The 23879-nt window shown below is 38.7% G+C and overlaps 2 protein-coding genes and 2 long non-coding RNA genes across 5 annotated transcripts in view; 1 reads left to right on the top strand and 3 right to left on the bottom strand.

Moving 5' to 3' along the window:
* The window catches only part of LOC110067569 (guanine nucleotide-binding protein G(I)/G(S)/G(T) subunit beta-1), an 8788-nt gene extending 820 nt beyond the window's left edge, over positions 1-7968 (bottom strand). The window contains exons 1-11 of the mRNA XM_020774916.2: positions 7603-7968; positions 3860-3898; positions 3346-3452; positions 3106-3169; positions 2919-2994; positions 2606-2692; positions 1861-1927; positions 1516-1645; positions 991-1062; positions 797-874; positions 1-559 (exon numbers count right to left, since the gene is read on the bottom strand). The exon at positions 1-559 is cut by the window's left edge and continues 820 nt beyond it. Coding sequence (XP_020630575.1) covers positions 314-559; positions 797-874; positions 991-1062; positions 1516-1645; positions 1861-1927; positions 2606-2692; positions 2919-2994; positions 3106-3169; positions 3346-3452; positions 3860-3898; positions 7603-7683 — 1047 coding nt within the window. The 5' untranslated portion in view covers positions 7684-7968 and the 3' untranslated portion in view covers positions 1-313. The remainder of the gene's footprint in view (positions 560-796; positions 875-990; positions 1063-1515; positions 1646-1860; positions 1928-2605; positions 2693-2918; positions 2995-3105; positions 3170-3345; positions 3453-3859; positions 3899-7602) is intronic.
* On the bottom strand, positions 3976-7595 carry LOC149116081 (uncharacterized). The gene is made up of 2 exons (XR_016205315.1): positions 6305-7595; positions 3976-6189 (listed from the first exon to the last, which is right to left on the bottom strand). It is a non-coding gene; the product is annotated as an uncharacterized LOC149116081 (long non-coding RNA).
* Positions 7969-10956: 2988 nt separating the features above from the next.
* Positions 10957-23287, top strand: LOC149116080 (uncharacterized). Its single transcript, XM_089281977.1, has 12 exons — positions 10957-11422; positions 11901-11957; positions 12372-12498; positions 12997-13086; positions 13247-13377; positions 14277-14354; positions 14570-14618; positions 15042-15178; positions 15831-15977; positions 16938-17188; positions 20631-20697; positions 22276-23287. The coding sequence occupies exons 1-12, from the start codon at positions 11323-11325 to the stop codon at positions 22548-22550; spliced, it is 1509 nt and encodes a 502-aa protein (XP_089138103.1). The 5' UTR covers positions 10957-11322; the 3' UTR covers positions 22551-23287.
* LOC149116079 (uncharacterized) lies at positions 16698-23825 on the bottom strand. 2 transcript variants are annotated; one of them, XR_016205313.1, is made up of 4 exons: positions 23756-23820; positions 20761-20893; positions 17693-17980; positions 16698-17165 (listed from the first exon to the last, which is right to left on the bottom strand). It is a non-coding gene; the product is annotated as an uncharacterized LOC149116079 (long non-coding RNA). The 2 variants fall into 2 exon arrangements; XR_016205314.1 differs by lacking the exon at positions 20761-20893 and having other exon boundaries at positions 23756-23825.
* Positions 23826-23879: the final 54 nt, after the last annotated feature.

Genomic DNA, 23879 nt, shown 5'->3' with positions numbered 1-23879 from the left:
TTTTTTACATTGATGATTTCATTACAATGCACAACTTTTGCTGGCAAAAACCTAGACGTTCCCTTGCGATAAAAGGTGGCCCAACCTTCCCTTTGATTAAGTGTAAGTGGAATGTCACAAATTCTGTCTTAGGGGTAAGATCTACAATAACTTGTTGGCGGATGGAGCAATGACAACAATGATGGGTGCACCTAAGAGTCGTATGCCATCCAATGAGAACCACAACTTATATCGCAATGTATAAAATATAAACACTAAAACTTTGCTCTCAGGGATAGGGAGAGTAGGAGGGGGGGAGTGGGGTTAAAGAAGTTTAGTTCCAGATTTTCAAGAAACTGTCCCAACTTCCAGTGGCCACAGCCATGCCATCTTCAGTGACACCCAGACAACTGACGCGGTTGTCATGCCCAGCGAGAACGCCTGCACGTTCTCCTTTCAGTGTGTCCCACACATTGCAGTTGAAATCGTCGTAACCTGCCAGTAGCAGACGGCCACTCTTTGAGAATGCGACAGAGGTGATTCCACAGATAATGTTGTCATGGGCGTAAACCATGAGCTCCTATAGCAAATGTGAACCAATCAAAAATGCTTTAGTTGACATAGGAAAAACAAGTGCAGAAATCAATAAAAGCCTGGTCAGACAGTAATGTCAACCAGATTTTCAACTTAAGTCCCAAACTGACGGTAGGTCTGATACCAACTTGGAAGACTTCTTTATACATACAGAAAAATGGCTCACAATGTTAACTCTCCTTAATTGATAACCTTAAGCTGTTTTAAGATTTCTAAAGCTCACCTGATCAGCACGGATGTCAAACAGTCTACAGGTAGCATCATCTGACCCTGTTGCAAATGCATTTCCATTGGGGAAATACTGGAATGAATCAAACAAAATAAAAATGAGTGACCAAAAAAGAGGTTTCTGCCTGATTTGCCAATTTTACAATTTACCATGTGAAGCTGAAATGATTAAAACAGCTTGAAACTTACTGCTACTGCATTGATATCTGATTCATGTCCAGTAAATGTTTGTTTACACATGCCATCTGGTATGCTCCACAGCTGAAATATAAAAAGACAAACACAATATGTCATCTAACAACTCTATGACAGACTGGTCAGCACTTACTCAATTTAGCAGTCTTTACTAGGAAAGACAACTCATACTTTCCTGACCATTTTTGAAATATTTCTTATAAATCAAAAGCTGGCTGTATCCTAAGCACCCGATTGAATGAGCAGGTCTGCTATTTTCAGGCTTCCATCAATTTAAAGGTAATTTTGTGCATGTCCAAAATAACTCAAACTAGTGTGACTGAGCCCCTTAAATGTGGCACTAAATGGACCACATTTAGCAGGATGGGAAACATGTCTCTGAAGCTTAACTTGCTCCTCAAAACAAGAAACTGTCAACTTTATTTCAAAAGATTTTATTTCACCAGGGCCTAAAAGTGTAACATAGTAAGCAGATCTGCAAATTTGTCTAAGTTTAGGGTACACATCAAAAGTCAATACCTTCGCCGAAGCATCACAAGCTCCTGATACAAAAGACCTGTTGTCTGGACATAATGATAAACTCATCACATCACCAGTGTGACCACTAAATGCAGTGGTCTGTTGTCCAGTTTCAATGTCCCATAGTGCACTGAAACAAAGGAAAGGTCGTGTAAACATTAATACTCTCCTTACAACATACACTTACTTTTATTTACATTGGGAGAACTTGATCCTTGAACATCAGTCATGACCATACGTTTAGGAAGCGGGAATACTTCTTTCCCATAACTTGCCATCTGACATATCATAAAAAGGTGCTGAAGGTAGGAAATGGAAAAGCAATGCTTTATAATAACAACATACCATGTCATATCTCCTGAACTGGTGAGAATTTGATTGTCATCTGTGAAGCGACAACATGACAGGTAACCTGTTGACAGGAAAAAATTACACACAAACATTAAACAATTTACCAATTTAGTGACAAACTGGCATTTGGTAAGAATCCATATGAAGCATTGTACAGGAAGTGAGAATGTGACAAACTGATGGGCCACAGGCCATTGGCTTACACTTAATCAATTTGCAAATTGAACGAAACATGTAAATAAGGTTACGGTATCTGACAATATAAATTAAATTGAACAAGAAACAGGCTTGCTGGAAATTAACTGGCATAAAAAGAACTACCAATCCATGAGGAGGTCAGTGAATCTTACTTGTTCCTGCATGTGTATTGTATTCTTGGGTACAACTCATAACATTTTCTCCTCATGTAACAGGCATGCAATGCTTCAAATTACATATGCTGTAATTGGAGGTTTGAGGAAATATGGCATTCTGTAATTTGGCTTTCTCCATTTAAGTTTGGGTCAGGGGTTTTAATAACGTTTTCAGCAGGAGGGAAACTGATTTTCACAGGTGCTCAAAGCTTTTTAAACTGAACCTCTTTGTGAGAAAAACTCTCCTCCAGATAATCACATCAGGTGGACAAGATCATCCCCACAGCTGGTCAATTTGTCAGGGCCAGGCCTTTACTGAAACCCATGTTGGTTGCTCCAAGAGTAAGTCTTTACTTTACAATTGTACACTTTTGATGTAAACATACCTGTATGGCCTGGTAACTCTCGGCTAACTCTTACATTTCCTTCCCTTGTTTTTAAACTGTAAATTGAACAGATGTTGTCCAAGCCCCCTGGAGACCAAAAAAGTCAAACGTTAAACATGAAAACATGAAAACATGACAGACTCCACTTATACCAAGCAAATTGTGTGCAAAGACGTAAGGAGACTTTGACAAGTTAATTGTGCAGAAACCAAACATATAGTTCATCACTGAACCACAATTACCATTACTGATTGCAATTAATGCACTCACAGAAACAATACATTTTAGTTACTGTTATGATGCATCAACTTACCACATGCGACATAGTTTCCCGAGGGAGCATATGCACAAGTCATTACCCAGCTGGATCGTAGAGGTATCGCATGAACCTGTGCAAATACAAAGAAAATGTTGAGGGAATAACATCCTTAGTTCATGAACATTTATCAGTCTAGATCCATTTCATAAGCATCCTGTTTCGAAACCAGAAAGATTGTTACCTTGTTTGTTGTATATGAATCCCAAACAATAAGCTTTCCATCTTGTGAAGCACTTACTAAATTCCTAAAAGAAGAGTAAAATGATTAGAACTTCGGCATCCATACTTGAAAATTGTTGTGCAACTCAGCAAGAAGCTAGAGTACAACTTATAATGATATGCCACAACCTTATACTTATGATACTTGATGATTCAATGGACGAATGGCACAGAAATTAACCGGCATTAATAGCACACCTACCTTGAATCATTGCCCCAGTGCATTGCATAAATTTTTGCCAAGTGACCACGAAGTGTTCTTCTTGTTCTCATTTGTATTCTACCAACTGGTTCGATATTATGTGTTACCTAAGAGAAGAACACAATTCCAAGAATGTTCCTGACAACAGTACAACAAATTTAAGACTTTTTATAAGGGCAAGATCAAACCTCAAAACAAAAGCAACAGCACACAAAAATGCAAGCGCAGTCTTTATATAAGGATGTTAGAACTACAATTAGAAACATGAACTTGGTAAAGAAACCAAATACTTGAACTTATTTTCAGGAAACTTGATTTTTACTCCATAGTTTAAAGAAATGTCATTGCCCGAATTCAAAATTTTGACATCATTATTCACGATGAAATAAACTAGAGGCTGCTATTTGCGTCAACATAAACGGTCTTCCAGAGACTTCAAATGACTTCACAGAAATTCTTGAGGATACCAGGGAGTTATAACATCTGACCCAGTTATATTTATGAAATAACATACTTGGCTCAATGATGTGTCACAAACGGCTTTTCTTGCATCCTGCAATGTAAGAGAAACAGCTTTCATTAATGAGAACGTACAGTGCATTTCTATATTGTTTTAAACAAGTAAACTGATTTTCTTTTTGCCCAAAGATGTCTGCATAGGCCTCTCCACATCTTCTGGTTTCTAGTAGCCTCCAGATTGTTGCTCACAGCAGCAGGTTGATGTACACAACCTACTAAGATGGAAATAAGATTTTCTTGTTCTTAATTTCAGCCTCCTTGTTTCAAATTACCAGCAGCACTATTAGGTTTCCCTTTATTCTGGTTCACCCGATGGGTAGCCACCAATGGGGTCCTTGCTAGAGACAGAAGAGGTGGAGGAGGCAGAGATGGGACTGGACATGTACTTTTCTCATTTCCATAAACACACAAGGCCAATATCGCATGTATTTATTGAGATCAAGAGGCAATGGGACAAAAATCTGCCATGTATAAATCATGATCACACAAGGTAATACTCTGCTACCATAAGACTTCCCTCATCTTTGCAGATACAGCCATTTCTCGCTATGTGCTACCATTACTGATGTCCCAGAAAAATCGCCATTCATATATATCTTTCCATTTGAAAAATAATTTGCGAGATTAAACTCCTAAAGATGCAAGTTGCTGGTGTCTTGTGTAGTGTTGATTAGGTGAGATGTCGAGGGTACAAAATTATCAGATCATATCTTAAGAAAATGTATCCTTCTGCCATTAGTGCCAGCCACTCTTCATTTTGTAGGAAATCTGTGGCATTGTACATTCTGTACAGTACTATAGAAAAACCACTGGAATTTTCCAAACAGTTCTTTTGGTGAATGGTGGCAGCTAAGCAAATCAATGATCTCCTAGAGGGACTTTCAAGTTGTAGAAAAGATTGAATGTTCTGAAGTTGTGGCTAAATTTTCAATACATCAGCTACAGAAAATTATTCCTTTGAAATATGAACCAAACATTCAAAACAAATCTGTTATGAGGAAGATAGCAACCATTTTTAAGGGGAACATTTCTGCCACTTTGACTGGAAAGGAAGGTAATTCAAATTCATATAACTACATGGGAGCCATCACAATTTTGTTGATCAAGTCTCTCACTTGGTAGCTTTATCAAATTTTTCTGTTGCTGTTACCACCACAATGACCAACAGTCACTAGAACTTGCTAGAATGCAACTAATGCAACAACAATTGTCACTTTTGTGTTTCCAAACAATAAACAGTCGACTCTATGAGAAGGCTAAACCCCTGCTTTCAGTTCAAGCTGTTTAGCATGGAGTGTTTAGGCCAAGTACATGTACACAAAAGTGTTGCACATAACAATGGACAGTTTATAGTCCCCTTAGAAAAGACTAAACTCATCAAATACTGAGGAAATGGTTTCACAGGCAGCACCTAAAAAAACTTAGAGAAGTTAACAAATCTTTTCAAAACCAGGGTGAAATTACTGACTACATACCCATGCCTAAAAGTGCATGGTTGTTTTTCTTTGATTTTCCCTCAGCTTGTTAGAGTTGTATGTAAGGTTTTTTTTTTGCTTGTGCAGTAAATAGAGAGAGCTTTGTCAAATTAGACTAAATGGCTTGAAAATCAGGCCTAATGGTTACCATTAGCCAGAGGATGTTTCAATTTTGAACAGAGTTTTGTTTTCTGGTCAAAAAAGGACTGTGCAATTAACTCGTTAGACTAGTAAAGATTGAATGTTGTATGGTCCTTCAAGGATACAAAGATTAAGCATGTGCACAAAATCAATTTTGAGAGGTAACAGTATCAGTACATGTGTCCCCAACCAGGAATGTAGGATGCGTATTACACTTTCAATATCTAGTCAAGAATCGTGTTCCAACCATCATGGCAACTGAAACTTCCCTACCGATTTGTTTACAGACAATGAGCGACTTTTCCCTGTGTAAACACCAATTGAAACTTGCGATCAGGGTTGATTTTTGGGGATCTCAAAACGAAATTTTAAAAAAATACTTCCTTCTCTAAGTCAGCATTAGAAATATCTGTTAACAGGAAATGACATCTGTAGCTCTTAATAATATAAGGCATCGAGAGTGCAACGACACAAATCTACGAAGTCGAAACGGTGTATACTCAATCTGATACAATAACAGAAGACAAATTGTTAGATTTACACGTTTCAAGCTATAATCTTGCCGAAGAGCCTTCCAGAAGAAATGAAGTCTTCATTTGCTAGATTCCATGGCTTATTCAAGTCGATCTCAACCCGAGGACCAACGGCGAACTATGAACAATCGTCTGAATCGTGCTGTAGCTTCACCAGATGTCTCCGAATAGGAACGCTAAGATAAAAGGCAAACGAAAGATGGCAATACGACGAACAAAAACTATGCCATGACAAATATGATCAGAAACTTTAAGGACACACCTAACGTCACTTAAAGAGAAGAAACGTACCATAAGCCCCACCATACATCGGTAGCCATAGATGCTGACGTTTACCTTCGCAAAGAAAAACTTTCTTCCTAGCGACCTAACAGACTTTCTGGTTACTCATCTTTGAATATAATTGTTCTAGGATTACTGATACGAGAGATACTACTCGGAAAAGGAAGCAGAAAAACGCCAAAACTTCATCACAGCAACACAAAGCTTCCGTTTCTGACCAGACCACGAAACACAAAGAGAACAGGCTTTCAATTTCGAACCTTGGACTATGAATAAAATCAGAAAACCGCAGTTCATTCACTGCTTACGCGAAAACATTAGATATTCCGCACCGCTCCTAGATGAATTGTAGCACGAACTACTCCAACGAAAGGAAAATGTCGCAAAAATTATGGCCCTGTAAAACGAAATCTACAGCCACCAAGATGGAAACTACAGTAGCACCTTGATGTAGTTAACTTTAAGATGAAAGAACACATTTCCAAACTGTTCACAATTCGTTCCGTATGAAAGCAAGTCACAATACAGAAGATTTTCCTGGCATTATTTTTCGAGACTATTTTTTAGATTTTTTTTAATGATCTCGCTCCTGTGAATCTGAGCTATGACGGTGCTAACTAGCGATGGCCGAACAAGAACACTCGATCACAAAATACAACTAGCTTAACTCCTCTCTCAGTTGAATCGATACAAGATAGTCCAATTGCGACTTCCAAACACAACGACTTATTCTTTGGCTGTCATATTTTCCTTACTTGGAAGCGGCCTTTGCCATAGTGAATACAATATTCTTCGAGAATATTGAAATGCTCTCTTCCAACATCTGCTGAGCACTATAAACACAAATAGCGAAAAAAATTGCCTCCCACATCTCTGCTTCTGGACATAAAATCAAGGGCAGAAAGACGACAGGAGAAGGCATATGACGGTAAAAAAAAAATCGTCGCTTCGCAATAAAATACCGCTTGAATTTTACATTATTGTGCGACAATGCTGAAAACACTGTCAGAGATCGCGTGGCACTCCGCCGCGATAAACTAATGGCGACCTCCACCAAACGACGAGCGAATTTCGCGATCACCAACAACAAAACGCCATTGATAGGGCGCATCCGACTTCAGATATGGGCAAAACCGATGTAAAATTCGCATGTGCTCTTTTTGTTCGTTTAGATCGCTGTTGCACAACTCTTAGCAGCGTAAATACCACCGTTTTTCGAAAGCGATCATGTCATCGTTTCGTTCGGTGGTTCTCTCTCCCACTCGTCGGTGGGTTGGTTGTTATGGAGTAATAATACAAATACTCACCCTGATCTGGGCTTTGAGTACTTCTGCTTCTTGCCTAAGACTTTCGAGGTCGCCAGCGCCATGGCTCTGGCTTTGCTGCATTCTGAATTGGTTTTTTGTTGAAACTTGCGCCGCCGAAAGTTACAAGGCAAATGGCCACAGTCGAAGGCAAACGCCTGTCGCCTCTTCCAATCCTTCCAAACGCCGCTAATATAACAATAAAACAGCCCCTGGAAACTGCATGAACTGCTTAACCAGTGTGCACAACTCTCTGTCGTCGCAAACTTCGTTTATAACATGTAGGAGAAGCGCTCGCTGCAATCGTTGGGAGTGGTTCCCTTTCCGTGGATTGCAAACGAAGGCGGCGACCCTGAAAAGCTGTCGCGTCCCTCCCATATATAAAGCGCGACCGCGATGAGTCATGGACAGCTAGAATCTCATTATTCAAATTTCTTTTCTTTATCTTTTCGTTTTTTTTTTTTTTTTTTTTTTTTTGTAAAAGAAATTGGGAAAAGTCCATACCCCAAATGCAGCAGTTCTTAAAAAGGAGAATACTAAAACAAATAGTCCATTTAACGATTTTAATTACACAATTTAGATAGCTATTGCCGGTAGCAGAAGGAGAAAACAAGCCTCTGGGACCAGACGAGAGTTATGTGGATTGCTTCAGGAGTCTCATTTCATTTCTATTTTTCTTCTCCTTTATTGTTCCAATTTTTTTTTATCTTTTTTATTTATTTTTTCTTATTTATCGCATTATGAATATAAGTATTTTAGTTAGGCCAAGTTAAATGAAATTAGATCTACAAATATTCTGGCGCTATTTATCAGTTTTTCGCGGTGGCTTTGTCTTTCCCAGAGTGTAAAACTATTAAAACCAGGAAAATTATTTGTAGCGCGAGGGGACAAAGTGAAAGACTTGCAAATCAAGTGTGATGCACGCTGGGACTTGAAAACATGCGTGTTCTAGCGGGAATTTGAAGCAGCTTTGTCTAGGGCTTGCCACAAGTTGCTCGAGATTTCCCAAAAAGTTGCCCGAAATTTCTCAAAAACTTGCTCTAAAGTTGCTCCAAGAAAAGTCAAAAGTTGCTCAAAAGTTGCTAAAAAAAAAAAGCAAAACCTTTTTTTTTTCTCTCTTCTTTCATTTGGTCTGATGCAAAAATGTGTAATCTGTACAGCAAAAGTAACATTTCTAGGCATTTTTGTGCAATTTTGCGTTGTAACCAGCGTCGTTAAATAAATTTGTTCACAGTACGTATGAGTAAATACTACGCATCAATATCAAATTAAAAAAAAATTATGTAAATTTTTAAAAAATTTGAAAAATTTTGAAAAAATTTAAAAAAATTTAAAAAAATTTGAAAAAATTTAAAAAAATTTAAAAAAATTTAAAAAAATCAAAGAAATTCACAAATTGTTTACTGAAACATTGTAAAATATGGAAGCATGGCCAATTAAAGCACTAAAAGCTGCTCCGATATCGAGAGCCGAATGTAAAAATTGCTCAGAATGCAAAAACTTGCTCGAAACAAAAAAAGTTGCTCGAAATAAGAAAAGTTGCCAAAAAGTTGCCGAGCAACTTGTGGCAAGCCCTAACTTTGTCCCTATCCTTGCTTCCTTTAAATGGGGAAGGGCTTTTCTACAAAAAGACTGTTAGCTTACCGTATTTAATCAGACGAGCGGTCAAACAGAAAGGAATGAGCGATGGAGCCCACCAGTCCAACCAAAAAAAGGACTGCTAATGCCAGAGTCTTTTATTTTCGCACTTCACGATATGAAGAAAAAAGTTGCCCGGAGGAAATTAAGATTTGCACTAAATGCTTTGACCAAGTTGTCGAATAGTCCGTGTCATCTGCAAATCGGTGCATACTAATAAACGAAGCAGAAAATGACCGTTTGGTAAAAAAGACGTTTTATGAATAGGCTGTGGTCTCGATCCTTCGCAACCGTTCGGGTCAAAGTCATGCAAACCTGAAGGCAAGCAAAGCTGCTTCACACGGACATACATTCCTTTTCCATTGTTTGCCATATTTTTACTTGAAGCAATCAGCGCCTAGTTATTATATACGCTGCACCAATCACAGCGTAGCTTGCCGTCTTGGCCAGTCTCTTTCCCGGGAAAACCCTGAGCGCCCTTTGATTGGTTCACATATTTGGTGCGGACCTCAACCTCGTCCTCAGGGCCTTCTCCTCGACGATTTTCAAAAGGGGATGCGGACCTCTGCAAGGAAATGAAAGCGGTATTTCAAGAACACAATGTATGAATGTATGTCAGTTTGAAGCAGCCGCGTGGGGACTGGGAACTACGCGTCACTTCGCCCAGAGGCCCGCCCAGAGCGGCTGCGAAGGAGATCACATACCCGGCTGTATTCCACTTATGCTAATCTCAGTTATTTTCGGGTTATCAAGGGTTTTTTCTTCTAGTGGCATTCGACTCTAGACAGCTGTGTTCGAAGGTTTGAGGTGTTAAACTGAAATAAAAGTTATTTATTTGTTGGGCTGGAGGTTGGCCGTGATACTTTTCCAACGATTGGGAGCTAGTTGGAGTGGTATTTTAGTTTTAAAAAGAGTTGGACGGGAAAGTGGGTAACAGGTGATAGAAAAACTCCATAGGGTACTCTGCGCAGTTTGTTTTCTTTCTTCTTTATTTTATTTATTCTGCCTGCTCGAAACTCGAAGACATATCTTTCTAGTGACATAAAACATACGCTTTCTACCCCGTCCTGGAAGTATTTCTCACGTTTCCTCATTCCAGTCAGGCGAGAAAGTGATTAAGTACCGGTATTCCCCCTTACCAGCCTGCAGGTAACGACAAACTAGTCCCCGCTTGTCGCCGATAAAAATGGCAACCCATGTAAAAGCAGGATTACCGTAAACGTCCGAAAGTAACGACCCTGGTTACTTTCGGAATTAGTAGCCTTTGGGGCTCGTTACTTTCGGGGGGTCGTTACTTTCGAGGGGTCGTCTTTTGAGGAGCAAAAAACGTTTTACGAGGTTGGTACGACTGAGCTCTTTTTTATGCTGCTACCACATGGGTGGGCTCTTCAGCCTTCATGCCTAGACCGTGTTGTCAGAGGGGCTTGTCAGTGGACTGGCATGGTCGGCGGGAAAGTCAGTCAGAAACCGAAAACTGTTTCTACTAACTTCATCGCGCACTGTATAGAGTTGTCAGTACGTTCAGGTTACTTGATGAAAATTCTACGTTTTTTGTATATATATGTGAACACGGCGCGACATAAACTGACGAAGCAGGAATTGACATTTTACAACGCCGGAAAAGAAAACTACTGAACCTTTGTTTCACTATTTTCGGTCATTTTTGGTGGTGGTGGGGGGGGGGGGGGAGGGAGGGGGGGCGGGGGTATGGCTCGCTACCTTCGGAGGGCTCACTACTTTCGAGGGGTCGCTACTTTCGGAAGTTTACAATATTTTGTATCGGTAACTAATGCAGAATAGGATTGTCACATTTTTCAATTATATCCTTACCTTACTTGAAGTTAAAATTTTGTACCCGACTCGAAATATGCCCAAGGAGGGGAGAGGACATAGGAGGTACCTGTGGGAGGTTGGCGTGCCGCGGTGGCGCCTCAGCAAAAAGGCGGGAAATTTTGTCGCCAAAACTTACGGTCAAGGTCGCAGGTCGCGCAAGGAAAACAACGAAGGAAAAACGACTCGCCAACGACGTCGTCAACTCAAAAATTGCCTGCAAGTAGTCAAAGATTGTTTATATTAATCTTGAAGATGCAGACCTCTGATTTAAATTCTCCAGTCATTCCTCGACACCTACTTACACAGCATCAGCAGTGTTCACCAGGGATTGATCAGCTCATTCATAAAGCAGGTAAACATGGTCCAAAAATTTAGTGAAAAAATCGGCCATAGATCACTTTGCTCGTGGCTCTCGCTTGCCAACTTGAAGCGATACTCCAAAACCTACTCTAAAAGGTGAAAATTCTATTCGGTCATTGACTACGAGTTCATCGCTAGAGCATTTTCCTTTCTTAGTAGTAAAAGGAGCTGAGAACTGATAACCTCAAGTAAGTTTTTTTTGAGACGACAGCATTTCAAAGCACCTCAAGCATTTACAAAATGAGAACCGTGTTTTCAGGGATTAAAAGATTATCTGAGATAATCTTATGGTAGACAATCCACATTTCTCATGTGCAAATTTTATAGGTTACAATGAGTTTCAGATGTTTACCGTGGGGTTTAATAAGACAAAAAAAAAACTCACGGTATAAAATGGGACAAGACTAAATATTGCAATATTTTCAATATTTCCTAAGCTTAAATTTATTTTGAATTTTTCCTCAAAACAGAATTTGAAAATTCAGAACAAGTGAGACTAATCGAAACAGAAAAGCAACGATATGCAGGTTAGTATAAATACGTTAACTTCTTACGTACATTTTATTGGAAATTGGCAAACTTTCCACCTTTTCAGGAGTTGTAGGTAAATTCTGTTCCCAATAAGTTTACTGTATAAGACAAGAACAGCAATTTCCCCAAAGACAAAAAGAAGAAAGGCGTTTTTGTGCGGACATATTTTCGGAAAAGGCTCATTATCGAAAGTAATTTGTCTCAAAAACGTCATATTTTGAAGGAGTTGATTGCTACGTTTGGAAACTTACTTGCGTACAGGAATCATACTACCTCATACCACATGGTAAAACTCTCTAAACTACAAAACTTGTTATACTGTAACGACGAATTAATAAGTTCTCTCTCGCTCTCTCTCTCTCTCTCCTTAAGCTTAAATAGTAAAGTTTTGACTTACTTTTAAAATTTAGCTCTTCTGAGACAGTTGGAAGAGAAAACTCGTCTAACGGAAGAGCTAGGAAAGTGCACAACACAACTTGATGAGGAAGCTAAACAGTTACACAAACAGTTTACGCAAAACAGGGAGATATGCGAAAGGTAATGAGTTTACATCTCAATTTTCACAAAATACTCCCAACCTTAACTCGACGAATTCGGTGCCGATGGTGGGTTTCCGTTTGGGCTTTCCAAGGTATTTTTTACCAACTACTTTAACTTATTAACCAAGAGGAAGGTCTTTAGGGGAAAATCTAAGACCGAAACTTTGCCGTATGGACAGAGCGATAGCGAGGTCAGTGCAAGCGGTACCTTTTCTGTCAAAATGGTACACAAAAGGGTAAGGGGTTCTCATTCATTCCATCAACATCATGTCACATGAAAACAAATGAGACATAAGATATCACTGAATAAGATGAGTGCCGGGTACAAGATTCTTTATCTATTCTAAAGAAACCGATGAAACACTCAGCTTGTGCATCTGTGACTATAACACATGGTAACGAAGTCTTACTTTCAAATGCTGTCTAATAGAAGAAATGTTATTAATATATTGGCCAAATAGGTTAATATAGCCGAATTCTCTCACTTCACCTATAGTTTGAAGCGAACGAACAGTGTTCTCCAAGAACATGAAGAAGCTTTACAGAAAAAGAAAGAAATGGTGCTTGCAAAACTGCAGCAAGTCAGGCAAGAGTTGGAAATTTCATCTCTTCTGAATACATCTAGAATTTCCTTATCTGAATGTCAACATTTAGTGCATTTTTAAACCGACATAAATGAAAAGTTATTGGACTAGATACTGCAAGTATTAAAATAATTAACATGTAATACTTGATTTATTTTTTAGGTTGGAACACCAAACTGTTCTTGCAAAGTACGAAGCAATATGGGACAGGTACAAGAAGCAGTATGAAAATAAGGCAAATGCAAAAGAACTGACAAAGATAAAGAAGCATGCAATGCAAAGCAAAGAAGAATGTAAGCAGTTGTCCAACCAGTAATTACTTGCAGTGATTACAGAGATGTTACAAGATTCACCTGACAGGCAACATTCATTTCTCCTTGATAAATGTAGATAGAAACATTCTTATTCTTAACATTACTAGCTATTAAAGTGGTACTATGACGAAAATCGCATCTTTCCTATCTAAGCCATTTTAAAACATAAACAAGTAGTCTGTATGAGAAGGAAAATGTGGTTTACTATTTTCAAATATCTCTTTTCGTTCCAGAGATATTCAAGGCTTTTCTGGCCACCTTTGGCATTCCTTTTTGATATTTGCTAATGGTACCTCATATGCATGATCCAGCAAGTATGTAAATGTTAGCTAGAGTTTGTGGCCTCGTTTAATGTTTTCCTAGCTGCAAGTCACTAACATATTGAAATCAAGTGGGTGGGGACTGGAGAAGAGTAAGTTGCCATGGGAACAGAGTTTTTTATAGTCGTAGGTGTGTTTCATGTAGAACTATTAGCCTACCAAGTTTCAATGGTCTGTGCTGTAAATTGACCGAGTTAGCTTTATTTATATACTTGATATAATATTGGGTTGAGTGTATGACGTCATCAGTCATCTCATTTGCATATTTTACAGATTTTTCAAACTTAAATATCTCCGGAACTAATGCAGATATTTGCAAACGGTAAATGGAGCTTTTATTCTCTCATGGAATTCTATGTGATGCACCTAAAAACTCAAGGGGTAAAAATTTGATCATAGTACCACTTTAAAGGAATTTGTTAAGGTTTTGGTATTTGATCTGTTGTTTTCTGTACTGAATTTTCTGAATTTTCTTCATGAGAGTTGCAATGTTAAGGTTCGTTACTAAAGGAATATCTAACCTCTTTTTCCTTATTTATTTCATTTTGCCCTTCTTAGTGGAGACAATAAAATTCATGGTTCTGGAACTTGAGACTGGCATTTCAAGTATGGAAAAAGAGAAGAAGAACATTGAAGGTACTCAAGATGCCAGAGAGTGTGTAATAAGTTCAGAGAAAATCTGAATAGCAGCCTGTAACAACTAATGAATTGGAGAGTGTTTGAATTTCTAGTGAAAACAAATTAATAATGTAAGAACAGACTAAGACAGGAAATGGTTAATCAGCATAGGAAAATCAAACAAATTCATATTTGAAAGAAGTCTTACAATGATATTTAATTTATTGTTTCAGAATCAGCTGAGAAGGGAATAACATCAGCAATTCCAGTCATTGTCAAGATGTATCCAATATATTAATTTAAGTACACTTGTACATTGCACTAAAGATCAAAACTTGTTAGCAATAGTAATCTGACAAACAAAAGAACTAAAACTTTCTAAACAGTACTTCAACTTTTCAATAAACAAGAGAGAATCAGGGAATTTATTAATGAATATTTATTATAACCTCAGTCAGTGGGACAGTCAGAGTAACTGGAAAAAAATCCCTGAATGATCCTGATGTAAGTGTTGTCAGTGGTGATTCTGATATATATATGATGGACTAGCTTTCTCCTAAGGGATGCAGTAATAATCCTAGCAGCTTAATGCAATAGAAACTGGAATAGAAACAGAGCCACATCAAAGTTATAACTACAGCCTTCATTTAATAAGTTGTCTGAAAGGCCCTTAGCTACCAGGTGACATTCCTTGACAACTTGAAGGGCTGAGCTAAATCTTGAAACAAGAAAGACTGAAGACTGTCTTCAACAGATAGCTACCAAAATAAAGAACTCAACGGAAGAGCGGGCAAGAACATCTTCATCTAGGGAATGCCAAAGCAGCAAATCCCAACCTAACGGTATTACACATTTCATAGCCATAGCAAAAAAAAAAAAAATTAATTGCCTCCGTTCTGTTAAACTCAATAGTTCTATTAGTGCTCAGCAACTTCTCAAGGGACCAAATGTTTGAAAACAATACAAGAATCACTTCTGAAAGTGCACTGCCCAACCACGGTTATAATGTTGTCTTACTTTGAAACAAAGACCTTTTTGTTCAGCTGCCATTTAACAATAAATACTCCCATGGATTGGTTATGGTTCAACTTTTAATTCTAGACTCATGCTAGACTTTTACTTAAGATTCTCCATGATGGGTGTATCATTGTTTTCAAATGATACATTCTAGCAGTGTGCTCCTACTTGTATCTATCTTAGTTTATCTTGCCAATTGGCCCTTTTGTCAAAATACGACTCGCTAGCTCTAACCTCATTGCAGGAAGGGGCCCTTTAAAACAGAGGACAAATGAAACTAAACACCATTTTCAACAGATCTACTTCCAAGCACTCCACTTCAGTCTTTTCATACTCCAGTGAGAGCAACACTGCAGCTGGCAAGTCCACAGGTAGACAACAGGTCCTTGATGCAAAGTCAAAGGGATGGAGGTATGGAAGTTGAGTCATGTGAATGCAGAAATGTGACCAACCAGCAACAGGATTCTGCACCACCAGATACACTTCACTCTGAACATTTACCAGATACATCAGATCAACAGAGCAGATGTTTTACACAAGACCAAACAAGTGTTGCCCAGGATGAAGGGCGCATTCATTTACACCTTCAAAATACAAATGAGTCACTGGAAAAAAGTGGGTGCTGTAAGTTTAGGTTCCTCTGTTATGAGGAAAGATATAAAATATTATAACAAGCAAAAGTATCGACAACCAGGCATTCATGTCCTCTTTCATTCTGTTATTCTTTATAACTGCGTGTTTGAACCATGATTGTTTATGTGCATGTGTGTGAGGGAGAAGAGAGTGGGACACAGAAAACTGGGAAAGAGGGGCCTAGACTACCAATCTTGCAGTCTCTGTTGTTTCCACAAGGCAAAGTAATTTAAGCTCTGTTAGTAGAGCTTTTAAAACAATTGGTGAAGCTTGGACATCAAAATGGCACAAGCCATTTCACTGCCCTCCTTCCTTAATTCTCCTTATGGTTAAGAACCTCATCGACTTAAACCTGCTGCCAAATTTTGGTCCAAATTTTATTGCACAAACAGTCTTACCACTACAAGCTTGGGGGTGGGAAGCAAGAAAGTTTAACACATGAGGCAAGAGAGGGAGGGTATGAAAGAAAGAAAACAGAAATAGACGTTTTTAATTTGGGCAGTTTGTTGCCCCATTTCAGATGATGTGATAATACCCTTGAAAATTCTTGCTTTCAAATTTTCAAATAGTTGCATGTATATGAATAAATAATCTTTAGATGCACAAAAGAACAATTCTCTAGGGAATATCATGTAGCTAGTCTGTAGTGGGAAAACAAGCTGCCCAAGCTAAAAAGGCCTATTGGCAGAAAAAAATTAATTTCAAAAAATCTTCTTCAATTAAATCTATTATTTAATAATCAAAATATATGTGTCAGGGGAGAAGGTACCGGAAGACTCAATGTCCACTCTCATGTTTATTTTACCAATTAAACCATGATCTGAAAGTCCTACATGAACTTGCAACAGCATAGTACCTGAAAACAACTGATTTAATGTAGTTTGCATTTGACAAGGTGTATCAAGAAACAAAAAAAGGCTATAGTAAATGAGATGTTATTTGTTCCCACAGCTGCAACCAGAAGTCCATGCAACATCACATCACATCTTAATGAGGAAGAAACAGTCTTCCCCTCGACACCAACATCATTAGGCCATCAAAACTCTGGTTTTACTCCAAGCTCTGAAGTGATCAACAGTCCATTTAATTTTGAGATGCATTCAGACATGATCCAGCAGTTAAACAAGTCACCTGGTGATGGTTTTCTCTTTCAAAGCCGGCCAATGTTTGACCACAGTTCTGTGGATAAAGAGAAGGAACAGGTCAGGTGCTTCAAGCAGCGTGTTAGGCAGAGGAGCAATGATATTTTCAATTGATTGAATTTCACTGATACATTGCAACTTAATCTAACCAAGGCCACCTGACACAATTTCCAACAAATTATCCAAAATGACCATAAATCTGTTACTTTTGTAATGAACAGTTTGATTACATGGATAATTTGTTGGAAAACTATTGTTAACCTTCATGATTTTTATTTGCTAATTGTGGAAAATTTTGTCGGGTGGCCTTGGTTGGAGTAGTCGCACTGTAAGATATGAAGCACAGTATTAAATTCCCAATGAGCCTTAACAGTAGTATAACTCTTCTATGTAAAATTATTTCTATTTCAAAGTTGTTGAAACAAATTGAGCAAAATATTTCTAAATTTATGTGTAATATGATAGAAAATCAAAAAGAGTAAAGTCCTGAAGATCAACACAGTCACAGATACTCCCATTATGCTGGAAGGTGAAGCGCTGGATGAGGTGGAGAGCTTCACTTACCTAGGCAGCATCGTAGATAACACCAGGGGGACAGAAGCTGATGTAAGAGCTCACATGGGCAAGGCGAGAGCAGCTTTCCAACAGCTGAAGAATGTCTGGAGATCATCACTTCTCGGCACCAGCACTAAAATCAGGATCTTTAACACCATCGTGAAGCCTGTATTGCTCTATGGAGCCGAAACCTGGAGAACCACTGTCACCACTATGAAAAGAATCCAGACTTTCATTAACACCTGCCTCAGAAGGATTCTTAAGATATGCTGGCCAGACATCATCAGCAAACAAGATCTGTGGAAAAGAATGAGACAGCAACCTATAGAAGTTGACATCTTTCAAAGACGCTGGAAGTGGATTGGCCACAACCTTCAGAAGTCCTCATCTAACATCACAAGGCAAGCCCTCACTTGGAACCCTCAGGGGAAAAGGAAGAGGGGCCGACCAAGAAACTTGTGGCACTGTGACCTAGAGGCAGACATGAGGAGAAATGGCTACATGTGGGGAGAGCTACGACGACTGGCCCAGGACCGTGATCACTGGAGGGTGCTTATTGATGGCCTTTGCCCCAGACGGGGCTACAGGCAATGATGATGATGATGATGACGATAGAAAATTGACAAACTGGAAACTCTTCAAAAACACTGACCCCTGCAGGTCTGCTGACCTTCACTACAGACTGGCAGGGATTGGGAAGGCTATGTGCCATGTGCAAATGGTGCATACACCTATGAAATGACGCATTATGAAAGTACCTACCGGGCCTGCAATGTGCCCTAGCTGCGAAACAGCTGGTAAAATATGCACTATTTTTGGAAAGGATTTTCATTTGTGAAATTTTCAGTGTAATGACAAATAAACAAACAGGAAATCACAATGCCTTTTCTCTTTTATGGACGTTATAAAAGCGTTCATTTTGTTTTCCTCCCCAGAGCCCTTACTCGGACTGTGCTTTCTGTTTTTGATGATAGAATCATGATTTGAATGTTTTGCACACTATAATTAGCCAAATACAGTCGAACCTCCCATAAGCGACCACCCTAAATGTCAAGCCTAGGTGGTCCCTTATGAGAGGTGGTCGCTTAGGAGAGTTTAGACCATATTGAATTGAAATTTTTCCTCACTAGAATGTGGTAACTGCAGAGACTTACCCCATGCACCAATGGTGATGCAATGTTTTATTCATGTGAAAAGTCAATTTTGAGAAAAAAATCTGGTTCTCCATTGAGAAACTTCCATCTCTTGTGCTTCTTAGGAATATGAGAAAGTTACAACACCTTACTATCTAATTTCCTCTCTATTATCTGTCAAGTGGTCGCTTACGGGAGGTTACAAACAAAAGAAAATTTCAAACGTTTAGCTCTAAAAGTGGTCGCAGTTGCTTACGAGAGGTGGTCACTTACAAGAGGTTCCCAATGTAGTGATTTGACTGGGAAACTTTTGATATTTTGGAAAACTGGTCGCTGAGGAGAGGTGGTTGCAACCGGAGGTTCGACTGTAATACGCTTCCAAAATCGAAATTTCCGAAATTGGAAAAGACTCAGAGATTGTCTCCATTTTGCATTATCAATGCTGAGCCTGCCACAACAAATTGTGATCCTAAAAACAACAATCAAAACAAAGCTTCCCAAGCGAAACAAAAAACTTTTCGTTAACATTTCATTAACTATTAGAGAGCTACAGGTGTGGTATGTATACTGTACAGTTCATACATAGCTCAAGTTTTAAATTGTAAAATAATGTAACTTTACTTGTCACTCAAAATCTAAAACTGAGCATGTTTCAGTGATGTTGATGTCAGAGTTGGTGTGTTAAGTTTAATCAGTTCCAGTTCAGAATGTATAGTTTAACCTCAATGAAAGGTTATATAATTTGTGTTAGCTATATTCTGTGACTGTACACTTAAACCTAGCTTGAAGTCCAGTAAAAAGTATAAAACAACAGCAATCAAGAATTACGTATCGTTTGTCAAAATTTTTTTATGGTCCATCTATTTACCCTAATGGCCCAAACTTTTTAAAAATGGCCCACAACTTTCCTGTGCCATGGGCCATAGGCTCATTGGCCCGTTTGACCTTCCCAATCCCTGTGCCAGGTCTGTGGACTACCTAGGGACCAGTCCACGGACTACCCCTACGGACCCCCTTAACAGATCAACCCCAAAAAAGAATAAAAATAATAAATAAATACTTCAGTTACGAGTTCTCCAACAGATTACTCATGTTGGTGAAATTTTGATTGTTACATTGTGCAAATGTAACAGACTTAGGCCAGGTTGAGCCCTGAATGGAAGGTAAAAACTTTCCTTCTTTTTGCCATCAGCATCTCCTTATGCTAAAAACAGCCTTTAGGCAATTTTTTTTTTTGGGCGGGGGGGCATCAAAAACCCAAGTCTGTTACATTTGCACAGTGTAACACTAGAAATTTCACCAACATGATAAAATGTATAAGACAACCCATAAGTGAAATCTTCATTTATTATTTTTACACTACTTTGGGGTGGTCCATAGAGGGGGTCTGTAGGGCTAGTAAATGGACCAGTTGCTAGAGTAGTCTGCAGACTGGGGGTCAGTGCTTTTGGGTTACATCTTCAAACATCCCCTCTTAATACACCCTTTGCATAAATGGTGCCTAAATTTGAATAACAATACTTTGCACATCCTTAGCCGCGTACTTATGTTTCCAGACAAAGGATTTTTCACATGACTCAGACTGTGGGGCTTAAGATGTATAAAAATTGTTATTCAAATTTAGGCGCCTTTTTATGCAAAGGGTCTATTAAAAGTATGTATGTATATTATACACTGGTAGGCAAAATAAAAATGACAAAAGAATGAATAACAGGGAGGGTCTTCACAGTAATGAGTAACCTGGAAGTTATAAAATAAGTGCGACAACTGTTGTCCACCATTCAATGGGTATGTTCTTTTTTGACGAATTTCAGGCAAATACAGAGAATGCACCATTCTTATTCAACATGCAAGAGACAAGAAATAATCCAGGACATACTGGTTAGTTACACGTTTTGTTTTAAATACTATCAGTATCAAATGTTGACCATGATTCAAACTTACTGTGTAATATTGCAACAGCATTCATTCTCAGCAAGCAGGATTTATCATAACTGTTAATAGCTGATTCTAATAGGTGGGGATAAGGTGCTCTGTGCCAGTGGCAAAACTTCTGGTGAAAGGTGTTATTGTTGCACTAAGTAGACAAGGGCAAACCCTATCACCAAACACACTGAGCTGCAATGAAACTAAATATGTACATCAAGAGGCATCACACAAAATTTGCCGCAAACATGACGGTCATGTGTAGACCGATACAATGTACATGCTTTTGCACTGCAGGCCATTGTTAAGCCTTTCCTGCTAAAATTTGCATTTAATTAGGGTTCAGAAGTTTCAAGGATTTTACTTGATGTAAATCCAGGAGTAAAATTTAAATTATTTTGCAAGCAAATTTGAGAGTTTGGAACTCTGTTCTGTCAAGGCAGCATCTAGGAAAAAAGTGCTCTAAAAGTCTGAAACTATGTTTGTTGGTTTGTCTGCTAACACCTAGACATCGGCATGACAAGATCAAAAATTTGAGAAAAAAAAAAAATAAATAAAGCAACATTCCAGCCAGAATTATAATTCCAATGAAGATGTATACTTCCAAATTATCTCTGCATTCTTTTATGTTTATCTTTGAACTAAATCAACTCAAGTTTTATTTTTAAAAATTCTTCATTAAAAAGAATCCCATAAAAACCACGCAATGGATTATGCAACTTTGTAAGGAATTTTGAGGCCTCTTATATTAATATATCTGAAGAGGTCAGTGGGGGATTATATAAAGAGAGAGTTGTGAAGATATCAGCTTTCCCCTAGATAAATTCCTTGGACAAGTGCGTTTTCCTTTCGTCAATTTATTATGTGTTCTCAAAGCTTGAAATTTCTAGAAAGAGGAATGGAAGGAGAGATTTAATTTGGAGGCAATAAACTTAGTGCATTGTGGGGAAAAAGAGGCAAGTGCATGAATGCAAATTAAACTTTATATTGAGGCGGGAGCTCAGTTTTCTTTCATTAAAAATAAACAAAAAAAAATTCTGGAGGGTTTATGCAAACTGTGTATATGTGGCAATGGCTTGTCACATGCTCCAGTCAAATGGGATTGAATTTTGAGTTGGGTCAGACATAGGGTAGAGAAAATCAAAGATTCTTGTCTGAAATAGGAAAAGGGTTTCAAGAAACTCGCTGCACACCCCTGCCCAATTTTTCTGGGAGTGCCCTCACCCCTAGGCCCAGCTGTCTTTCTGTCATGTAACGCTACCCTGTAAAATGATTTATGGCAGATCAGTTTATCTTGGATGGCAGTGTCTGCTCAAACCATAACAACATGGAATAAACCTAGCGGACATAGTGGGGGGGGGGGGGGGGGGGATTAATCCAAAAACCATCCCAAGGCAAGAGTGTGGATATTTCCTGGAAAAACACATTCTGAGCCTCATATTAAAGTTGTTTAGTCAAGGAGGAAGTCACTGGATAACCCTCCTTACTATCAAATGATAAAGCTTTTTAGCAATAACCTTGGATGTTATTGAGAACTGTCTTTTCATGCCTTCTTCACTGGGACAGGTGGTGAATTTCATTTGGCTGGAAAAACAACAAACCTCTTTGGACCACCAGTATCTGGAGAAAGTAGCAATGGTGGAGGGTTCTTTGGAACAAGCATGTCACCTGCATTGAATGGCTGTTCCATCTTTGGAGATGCTACACCTAATCAACAAACACCAGGATCTGATGAGTTCAGCTTTTCCTTTGGTGCTACATCTCCAAACACAAATCCAAACAGATCTGCTGCATTTAGCTTGTTTTAGAACTGGGACATCGATGAGAAGGAAAGAAATAAGGCTTCCACCTTATCATCAATTTGCAGATTGTTTTAGTGTGCACTGATAAAAAAAATGTTTGAAGTTTGGCTTGTGAGCAACCTTCACGCCCTCTTGATGCTTTAGAACAGATAAGGTGTTCTGTTAACCTACAAAATGATTTGGTATGCATTTATTTCAAGTCATTCACTTTTAGTTAATTTTATAATCTAGTGAATAGTATAAAATGAACAGGAAATTGGGGGAGGAGTGGGAGGAGGAGGAGGAGGGGGTGTAAACCTGGAAAACTGCTGGATGGGCCAGCTTAATCATTGTGGCTTAATACCCGGGCCATGGAAATGCATACAGGGATGGCAACAAATAAAAAAGATTTCTCAGATTAACATTAAAATTATCCTAAACAAGTACACATCTAGAACGGTCTATAAGGGTACAAAGAGTGCTAATCAAGTGGCAGCAAAGAATCTGAATCAAACTAACTAGGGCAAAAAAAGGTCTTGTTTACAAGGACTGTAGGTTAAATTAGCTGATACCATTTCCTTAAAACTTACACTGGTTTAAGTTTGAGTTATTAAACGGGTTGTTTGAATTCTGTGACCCAGACAGTTCCTGTTTAGGACCTACCCGGCAGGAAACACGACTTGGTGATTAAAATCTTGGTTTAAACTAATCGGATCAATTAACCTCAAACCAAGCCGTGACAGAGTTTGTGTGTTGTGTTGATTCCATTTCTTCAGTACTCAAATACACTTTTTCGTCGACACGACAGGGTAAATACAGCACTGTGTGCCAGTTTGCATTAAATTAACGGCCTATCGCAAACATAAACACATCTGGAGTATAAAGGTGTTTATTTTGTTTCAAGTGAATTCCAAATACCAGAGATTTCTTCACTGACAGTTTCCTGTGTCTTGTCTTCATGATCAGCATAATCAATAGGCAGACTCTTACTGCAAGGTAATACTATTAAGCTCACTAAGTCTCTAAAACTCACTGGCTGGGCTTATTTAGATATCAAGCGAAGCATGAAACCGGCGCAGTGATCCAAATGATTTTGCGGCATTTTCACTCAAAAAACGTCGGGTCGGAAGTCCTTTGAGCGGAACTTTGTGCGGAATCGTGACCCGTGTCTTCGCGTGAAACAGATTTTTCAAGCATTTGACTTGAACGTGCCTCGTGCATACAGCACTTACCACTCGCTTCATCCCCAGATTTTAAGACGGTTGGTGCCCCTTTTTCACCGGCAAGATCAGGGAAATACCTCCGATCCGCGCGAACCATAAATTTCTGATCTTTGTGATGAATGTGTTGTTGTCT

The sequence above is a fragment of the Orbicella faveolata genome, unplaced genomic scaffold (assembly GCF_042242905.1).
Source record: "Orbicella faveolata isolate gen_17 unplaced genomic scaffold, um_ofav_v1 contig_12, whole genome shotgun sequence".
NCBI lineage: Eukaryota > Metazoa > Cnidaria > Anthozoa > Scleractinia > Merulinidae > Orbicella > Orbicella faveolata.
The sequence above is the reverse complement of the archived record's forward strand: the minus strand, read 5'-3'. Positions and strand labels throughout refer to the sequence as shown.

Bases quoted from the DNA above. Each gene is read 5' to 3' on its own strand.
- LOC149116080 (XM_089281977.1), top strand. From the start codon at position 11,323: ATGCAGACCTCTGATTTAAATTCTCCAGTCATTCCTCGACACCTACTT. The intron at 11,423-11,900 runs GTAAACATGGTC...TCCTCAAAACAG, and splicing joins TCAGCTCATTCATAAAGCAG to AATTTGAAAATTCAGAACAA. The intron at 14,619-15,041 runs GTATCCAATATA...GACAACTTGAAG, and splicing joins ATTCCAGTCATTGTCAAGAT to GGCTGAGCTAAATCTTGAAA.